Source organism: Phoenix dactylifera, chromosome 9 (genome assembly GCF_009389715.1).
Source record: "Phoenix dactylifera cultivar Barhee BC4 chromosome 9, palm_55x_up_171113_PBpolish2nd_filt_p, whole genome shotgun sequence".
Classification (NCBI taxonomy): Eukaryota; Viridiplantae; Streptophyta; class Magnoliopsida; order Arecales; family Arecaceae; genus Phoenix; species Phoenix dactylifera.
The window spans coordinates 2,307,193-2,316,701 of record NC_052400.1 but is presented as its reverse complement, the minus strand read 5'-3'; the positions used below and the strand labels follow the sequence as shown (position 1 = coordinate 2,316,701).

Here is a 9,509-nt window from a genome sequence, read left to right as displayed (position 1 = left end):
GGGGGAGGTGAGCAATATCTCCCAGAGCACTCTCTTACTTGCGATTATCACCTCTCCTCCTCCTCCAATCTCCTCTGACTTGACCGTCGGAGGGCCATCACCACCCTGGTGGTGGTGCAAGGCTTGTTTGCAGGTTTCTTGGCGGAAGGTGGAGCGCAGCCAACGCCAACCAAGACAACTCAGACGGAACCCCGTTCACACCGCAGTACCAATCGTTCACGGTTTGGACCACCAGCAACAGAAACTATTGACATAACTGAAATACCCGATCTTTTGTCTTCAACAAATACACCCACACCTTCCTTGATGCATCGTCAATAAATGTGACCAAATACCTATTGCCACCCAAGAACTCCACCTCGATCTAGTACTAAATTATTGTAGGGAGACTAAGACTAACGAAACAAAAAGAAAAGAACGAAAAACACATAATGTTGTTTAATTTATTGATCGACGTCTATGGGCAGAAACGATGCAGAAGTTTCATTATCGCACTTTACACATTGCAATACTCTGCTCCACTCTCTTTTTGGAAAGAAAAAAAAAGTTCTATTTTGCCTCTCTAAAGCTTGTAATCTCGAGATATACTTGAGAACTTAACTTGTATCTTCGAATTATGTCCACCACTCAAGTGCTCCGTAGGCTACTCTGCCCTGTATATAAGTATGACCTACCACCATGTAGCCCATCTAACCACAAACTAGCACATTCCAGGGTGAACTAAAAAACGGGCATTAAGAAAAAATAACTAAACGCATTTAAGAACCTTAGGTCCATGGTCGTGACCTGAATTGATCCAACCCGACCAAAATAAAGTTTCACTAAGTCAGGTTGCAGCTCCATTCAACCTATTTTAAAACAGGCGTCAAAATTTTGATCCACACCTCCTAAATTGAAGAACCGTTGGCTTAAACATCCTGTGTGACGTAATGTAACGAAAAATCCTTGAAAAAAAAACAAAGAAAGAAAAAACTCAGGTCACCTACACATTGTATTCCTTGTTAATAATAAAAAAACAGGCCCAAAACCATAAGTACAGCATTCTACAAAGAGGGCCAGGTCCACAACTATTAGGACCAGATCAAAAGCCATTATAAAAGGCCCAGTGATGTCCCAGGGGTTGCATCGGATCCACCTCCCTTCGCACCGATCCACCTTCGAGATCCAAGCCGGTGGTGAAAGAAAGAGTTCGGATTGCTTTGAGATCTGCATGGAACATGATCCAACGGTCTACATCATGAAAAAAAAAAGATCAATCCTGAACCCCTCTGCGCTAGGACCTAGGAAAGCTATTCGACCCGAAGCCATCCATGATCCATCCTGGTTCACTGATGACACCAGCAAGAATTTTAATGGATGGATCACCCGACATAAGATAATCCAACCAATTCATGGTAGAACTACTCGATCGATCGATACGCAAAATATCATATAGTTATAGTTTCTGGATCATCAAATATAGATTAGTCCAACCTATATTCCATTCTCCACATAGAACAGTACTACAGAAAGCTTTTGTGGGCTCTTTCCAACAGAAGCTACTTATGAATAGCTGGATTATTCCATCATATCATACTCAGTTTAATGCATTCATAGCTCCCCAACGACATGCCAATCATATATCATGGGGCTAGAAAGCAACAAATTTCTGGTCAGGGGCCCATGAATCATGATTGATCAAGGACGCAACTCTCGAAATGATTAAAGACCATCAAGCTAATCATTGGCAACGAGGAAATAAGATCGAGCAGTCATATCTGCTCACCTGCCATTCTCTCAGCTCAGACACGAAGTCCTCTCATATGCTGCCTGCCATACCATTATCCTGCTCCTTTTAAATTGTACACGACCTTTCATTCATGCATAGGAGCGCGTGATCGCTGAATCGAGTCACGCTGCTTCTGCTGCCCTCCATAACCAATCTCGCTACCGGTGAATGGGTTCGGTGAATCAAACAGTGCACAATAATGGAAGAGAGAGGCTCGCTTTTGGCATTGAAGGGCTCGAGCTCAGAGCTCTGAAAAGATGGAGATGTTGTGGGGCTTTTGCATGTGAATCGATGCTCTCTGCTTCTTTCACCGGACGTTTTTCTCGCCATCAAATCTGGATTCTATGAGCAGAAAGGGGTGGTGGGTTGGTGGGGGCTTATGATTGGAAATATGATTGAATAGAAGCTGCTTGAACTGAGCTGGTGATTGGTGGCTGATGGTGACATTGCAAATGATTGCTGCAACAAGGGGGAAATAGTAAGCAACTTTGCAAATTATCGAATGATGCATCAATAAACCTTCAAGATGCTTGCTGAATGGGCAGTTCAAAAGTGGACAAGTAAGAGATATAAGAGTTTTGGTTCGAATTGTGATTCAGAGGATACCACTTGATATTAGTAAGATGAGAAAAAAATCAATCAATGACTGCAGATTAACATGGAACAATGATGACAGTAGTGATGATGCTGTGCATTTTATGATAATGAAACAGACAATGGTATAAAGCAGACACCACTGTGACAATGCATCAATTATACCATGACGATGACCACAATGACTAGTTTATAGCGCAGAAAGAACTAGAAGCTAGATATTGACATTTGGAGAAGGATTTGGCCTAATGCATTTCCATCAAGGTTCGCCGTACCGGTATCGGATCCGTATCGGTGCCACACTATTATAGTATCGGTATGGTACAGTATACGGAACACCATCTGTGCTAGAACCGGTACCAAACTGATATGGTACGTCTGGTACCGTCCGGTTCGGTACGATACAACATACTTTGATTCACATGCTAACATACATAAGCAAGAATGCTGGGCTTCTTACTTTATCAGCAAGATGTGATGAGGGCATGCGCATGGCTTTGGAGAAGACAAAAAACTAACGTATCTTATCCCACTGTCATACTCTATCAATTAAGCCACTGCAGATTGAGGTGCAACTGGAATAACTGCCATGGCAGAAATAAACACGTTGTTAGAATAGTTCCAACAAAAGTGAAATACATGAAAAGTTACAGCAAAGAATAAAGAAATAAAAGGAATCAAAATGCTTAAGAAAAGAGGGATGGCTCAGCTTGGACTGGTACCCGAATAAAATTTTAATTTCAAATTTTAAAAGCACCAAGGAAGAAAACAAAAGGGCCCTTGTTTCCATTGGAGTGTTAGTTGTTGCTGCAAAACCATGAGATATAAATAAATACTCTTACCAAAGCCACAAGATGAGAGTAGTTGGTGTCCTGCGCTGTACCTCATGCCAAGACAAAGCCCTAAATAAATTTTATCAACCCTACAAAACCCCACTAACTTGACTACCTTCCTGAAAACTTCACATGCATTGCTAAGATCTTCCCACTTGGAGAATATTATACTATCCATTCCTCGTTTAACATAAAGTATCATATTATCTTGATATTCGTACTCTCAATCTGACCACTAAGACCCCATATGCCAAATCATACAGTGCCCTGCATTTTGTTCAAAATTTAACCTTGGTATCAATGAACTTATTTCCACTTTGTCCAAATGATAGAAATCTCATGTCAAGACCTAGACACAAGATGGTGTCCATGGACTTTTCAAAATGACTGATACACCAGGACTTTAAAAAGTATGAACAGCTGAGAAAGATTGAGGAAAGAATGCTCTAATATACTAGCATTTTAGCAAAATTAGCAACTAACCTTTACTTAAGTAGCAGTTATGCTTCGCTCCACCGCAATCCATCTTCCAAATGAACCATTAGACAAATAAAGCATGTAATAGTGGATAAGCATAAAATGTATTATAATAACAATAATCATGAAACAATAATGATATACTGTAATAAAAAAATGATACGTTTATTGTCCAATCAGATGGAAATTTGAGGGTACATTCCACTGATCAACGGTCAAAATAGTTGTCTAAATCAATTTGACTTGTGAAGCGGCGGGTCTTACAGATAATGGATGCAGTTTATATTGACAAAGATAGCTGCGAATTGGATGAACTCTATAGTATGGGGTTACAAAAAAGGCAGCATTAGTGCAGATATAACTAACAGCTTTCATCTCTTATCTGGATACTTTTCTTTCACCAGCCACTCCAGTGATGAAGCTTGCGGATTTATTGTAGGGAAATAATTTAATCTGTCAACAAAAGATTGGAAACATTTTCTAATTCAAAAAGATGTTGTAGTCAAGGAACTTGTCAATCTCGAATATGGCTGTCAATCTCCAAGAACTTGTCTTCAAGTGCAGAATTTTCCTTCAGCTTTACATCATCTCACAAGAGCCGATATTGTTGGGTATGTTAGATCTTCAGGCTGGACGCCTTTCTGTTACCAAAAAAGAAAAGAGGGGGAAAAGGTTAACCATAAATTCCTTCAGCATAGCAATCATAATCACCAAAACTCAATCATACATTGAACCTAATTAAGTCATTCATACTGATTAACAGTAGAACTTCCATGTGTCTTATTTAAACCGTGATTTGTGAAGGGAAGAGTGAGACTCCACACACGAAAACAGATAATTAATTTGATTTTGCAAAGCTGGATATCATTGTAGAGGAAAAGCTACGTAAATTATAAAAAAAGGTGAGCAAGCTAATTCCAATGCCTAAAATTTAAAACCATAGCAATTATTATTGGACATTCCACTACACTTATGAATCGGCTGCATATTTTATTTGATAGTTATAAATAATAGTAAATAAGTATTTCAAATGCAACTAAACTTTCTTACCATCAGCCACGTTCTACAAGTACACAGATTGCTTTAAAAAAGGGTTATAATAGACACGTAAAAAAGATAACTAAACAAAATGCAAAATATTATAGTTCAGATACCAAGGCAAGCTGAGGTCTTCAAATCTATGCACTGTAAGCTGTGACTTGAAAGACTGAATGGAAACTGGCGCATCATTGATTTTATTTAGATCAAGAAAACAACATTATGATATCATACATATAAAACATTATTTAAAAAAAATGTAACAATACATATGTAGCGATTACTATCTGATAATATGCGGAAAATTCTATCTTAGTCTGATTTCACTAAATTCTCACCTACAAGATTTGGCTATAGTATATTCTGATCATTAGTTGTTGAGTTTTTTAAATGTATGAATCATTGGCTCAACTATTAAAAAGGGGAATAGATTAAAGTACCGTATAAGGAAACAGAATGCAACAAGTGGCTCTGATTTTGCCAATTGGATGATGGAGATGGTTCATCTAAATCTTTTATTTTGCATAGGAAGCACACACTAACTCCCCCATAAAATTACAGAAACCAAGAGAGTCAAACTTCTTAAAATCTCGGTCCTATCAATCTACAATTTTAAATGAATGATAACTTTCTTTAAAATTATTACAGCAAATACTTATCATACTTAACATTGATAAATTATAATACAATATCCCAACTTCTATAAATTCTCAACTTCAAAGCAGCAACCCATCCCATCTCATGCCACCACCCTTGAAGAAGAGGAAACTCGAGGTGGGGTTCCCTCCTTCAAGATTTCTAAATCACCGCACAAACTTTTATGGATTCCAGAAAGCCCAGCAACAAGATCACAGAGATAGTAAGGCTCCAACAGGTGCTAAAGAAGTGGAAGAAGCTTGCAGTCACACCAAAGAGGAGCAGCAAAAAGAGCATCAATTTTCTCAAGAGAACTGTCTCCTTCTCCGACACTTCATCACCCTCTAGTGACATCCCAAAAGGTTTCTTTGCAGTCTGCGTTGGAGAGGAGATGAAGAGGTTCGTGATCCCAACGGAGTACTTGAGTCATCAGGCCTTTGGCCTTCTGCTTAAAGAAGCGGAGGAGGAGTTTGGGTTCCAACAGGAAGGTGTGCTGAGGATCCCATGCAAGGTGTCTGTATTTGAAAGCATACTGAAGGTGGTGAAGAACAAGGAAGGGTTTTGCTATTGCTCTTCAGAGTCTGAGTTGGCCCAGTGCCATCACCCTCAGAAACCACTGTGTAGATGATTATCGGTATGAGCTACTTTTCTCTTCATTTTAGAAGGGAAAAAAAAAAGAAAAACTTGCAACTTGTACATTTGCGAAGAGAGCATGCGACTTGTTTAAGGTGTAATAATATGGAGGGTTTTGCATAAGTAGCAGGAGAGGAAGGAAATGTTATCAAGGATTAAGTAACTTGATTTTCCTCCATGCTTATTCTTCGGAACACTCAAAGTCAGTGATCTAGCAGAGGTTTTGTCTAAACTGGTAACTCATGCGATATATTCTCATTACAATTTATTATTTATGAGGTTGTTTGACAAGTGAAATGCTGACAGTTTCAATACATATAGTTCTCAAAACATAAAACACACAGTAATTTCTAACACAAATAGCAATAAACACAGAGCAAACCACTTACAGCAACAAGCAGGCATACAGGAAGGATCTAATAATCATGATTGCATAAGGTGGAATATCACCGATACATATCATCATGCATCCAAATGCACATGATAACAACCCCTCACCTGGGGCCAAAAAAAGGGTGGGGGGGCATATTGGATGGTAAATCTGGTCAAAGTTTGTCTAGATTCATGTGCTGCTAGATCCTACTATGAAGGCTTTCGAATTAAATGAATAATGTAAGCATGAAGTCATACAAAAAGAACTTGCATAAAATATTTTTCTTTGAAAGAAGAATCTGAGGTAGTTTGTGATGCACAAGTCGTGCCTTTGAGACTCGAGCAAACATCGCATAAGACGGCCATGAGTACCAGGAATGATGCATGAATTAGACTTTCTTTCTTTCTTTTCTTCAATTAACACTCGGTATTTTGATGGTAGGCTGTAAATCTGGACTAGTATCATCATATTCTATGCTAACCATTCTTGGTTTAGATCCACCAAAAAAATTCTAGCCTATCTGTGCAGCGTTATAGGGAAATTTAGGGGAACTCGTAAATAGACGGAATGAAATAGAGATCCCTTCACCTTCATAAGATATACTCGGTCTCCGCCGTCGCATCGGAGGTAGCAGTCCCTTTCTCCCTCCCTCCAGTGGAGGGGCCGGGTCGAGCACCTGCGCCGAGAAATAATACATACTTGTCGTCCGGGAAGATGAGAAGGCCGAGGCGAAGTAGTTGGGGAAGAAGCTGCGTGACGGTATCTCCGCCGTAAAGCATTCGCTCCGCCGCCGTCCTCCGTCTCCTCGGACTCAATCAGGAGGAAAAGGCCATGCTAGGTGTTCGATGGAATGCCGCAAAGAAAAGGTACGCTCCGGAGCAGGATGTAGAAACCCCATCTCGATTTGCCCCCGCCTTTATGACTCGGGATTAGAGGCCAAGAGACTCGGTTGTCATGGGCTTGGGTACGGCCTTCCAGGTTCCTTTCCTTGGGTCCATTGGCGTCCAACAACAGCAGGACTGACCATGTTGGGCTGGACTTTTGGGTAGCCAGAGTATAGTTGTCATACTCATGTCGTTTGGCAGAAGACGGCAATCATTGCCCTGTAGCGAAACGAATCAAAATGGGTCTGCTTCAGGACATTCAGGCTATATTGAGTAGTGGTGTAGCTTTTCAGACCAAGCATGTTTTCAGAGAGACGGGGATGCAGACTGAGTGGCTTCATATATGACTAGTTACTTCGAAAGCAATTTATGGATGGGAGAAGAAGAGCTGTTTAGAAGGCTTCGAAATTTGTTATTTTCTGACTTTATTGGATGTATCTGTACTAGAATTGTATCAATCACCCGTTTCAGTAAAAAAAAAATAACGAATCAACGATCGTATTACTCAAAGAAGAAAAAAAAATCAAGTATTGTAGATTTTGTTCATTACATGAGATCGATAGCACGCAATATAGAATTGTAGTGACGATGGTTATATGTCTAAACTACACAAACTGCGTCGAGATTCTCTAATTCCCCTAATAATCTATATACGATGGTTATTACATGTTAAAGCTCGCAAGGATTCCGGCGTTTTAATTTCCAGCTCCTACGACTTCAACAACGAATTCTTCGCCTTCTTTTTCTTGTTCTTCCTCGAATCCGATTTCTGCAAGACCCTGAGGATCTGTTGGAAGTCCTCCTCTTCGCAGGGAATCCTGAGCCCACCCGTCTGCTCGTATCCGAACTCCTCGGCCACCCTCTCCATCAAGGTTTGGAAGGCGGGAAAGCAGAGGTAGCTCGTCGGGATCACGTGTCTTCTCATCTCGACCCCCACGTACACCGCCAAGAACCCCTTCGGCGCCACCATGTCTTCTTCTTCCAGCAACGAGTCTTTCAAATTCTCGCCGGAGAAATCCTTCTTCCCCTTGGAGGAGGAGAAGAATAAGACTGGCAACCTCGGAGGCCGAACGAAGTGGCCCATCATTGTTCGATCAGCAGAATCAATGGATGCAACAAAGAACATACAAGAGAGATATCATCAGCAACCACAACAGAATTACCCGAACAGAATTTTTACCCGGCAGCAACAACAAAAACGTGCACAAAACCATCAAGCTTTTTCGTTTTTTTCCTTGTTTTCAGAGAGCTTCTTGATGGTGGGAATTGGAGGAGGTTTGGATTTGGTCGCAGGGAAACGGTCTAAGGGATCTCCTTTCTCTGCCACGGTTTCGGCCTATGGATTGGGAGGGAGGAGAGCGAGAGAGAAAGAAGGGGAGGACTTTCTCATGGCCTCAAGCTCTCGTATTTAACGGCACAAGCATTGCTGGGTCGGTTGGACAGAGCCACGTCTATCTATTTCTGTCTTGGAACAGCTTCGTGGAGGTCTACTAATTTGGCGGTTTCTAGTTAAATTTGTCCGACGATCTCTGTCGGATTTTGTGTTTTATTCTAATCTTCGTTGGCCCAACTGGTTATGATTACTATGATTCAACAAAGTGAATCATCATCCTACGTTGGGGACTGCTCGTCTCCTACGTACAGAACGCGTGGTGGAGATTTATATATTTTTTATGCATGTTATTCTCTTGGTTGGAAATCTCAATGGGGATGCCAGAGGTTCCTGTGGTCCTCCCATGAACAAAATCTCCTTGTGCCTAGGAACCATGGGAGCCGCGTTAGGTACAAAGCATACCTCGGCCACGCAAATGGCGACATCGTTTTGCATTGAGAGACGTGCGTCATGTTGTTTCAAATATCCATGCATTGTAGCGGCGCCACCTTCGACCTCTCATTGACATTGGCCATAAAAATTGTTTGATGAGTGTCGAATTTAGTGTCGTCTGGCATGTTGCATCAATTTTTGCCTTTCAATGAGGGAAGATAAAACGAGGTAGACAAGTCGGTGAACTAGTCTTTTAATGGAGATGGAGTTGATTAAGTTAAAATTCATGAGTCTTTTTTCTTTTTCACTTTTGTAGATGAGTAAGAATATGCATTTTGTAGTTGATTAATTTCACGTCAAACTCAAAAATTTCCTAAATTGTTGTTTAGATGCTTTAGTAAGCTCTAATCTTAGTTTAAAAATAGGAATAAAAAGTTTACATTTAAGAGAGTTTAAATCCTTGATTGTACTTGATGTTTGACAGTATATTAACAGAATCATAAGATAT

At 40.5% G+C, this 9,509-nt stretch overlaps 1 protein-coding gene and 1 long non-coding RNA gene across 6 annotated transcripts; both read right to left on the bottom strand.

Annotated features, from left to right (window-relative positions):
- Nucleotides 1-903: 903 nt before the first annotated feature.
- On the bottom strand, nt 904-7,443 carry LOC108511512. Of its 5 annotated transcripts, none has more exons than XR_005513229.1 (4): nt 6,941-7,440; nt 2,823-4,313; nt 1,766-2,227; nt 904-1,230 (listed from the first exon to the last, which is right to left on the bottom strand). It is a non-coding gene; the product is annotated as an uncharacterized LOC108511512 (long non-coding RNA). The 5 variants fall into 5 exon arrangements; XR_005513230.1 differs by having other exon boundaries at nt 904-1,206; XR_005513228.1 differs by lacking the exon at nt 904-1,230 and having other exon boundaries at nt 1,514-2,227; nt 2,823-3,462; nt 3,679-4,313; nt 6,941-7,441.
- Nucleotides 7,444-7,945: 502 nt separating this feature from the next.
- On the bottom strand, nt 7,946-8,320 carry LOC103713151 (auxin-induced protein 15A-like). Its single transcript, XM_008799975.1, has one exon. It carries the CDS (start codon nt 8,318-8,320, stop codon nt 7,946-7,948), a length of 375 nt encoding a protein of 124 aa, XP_008798197.1.
- Between the last annotated feature and the right edge of the window lie 1,189 nt (nt 8,321-9,509).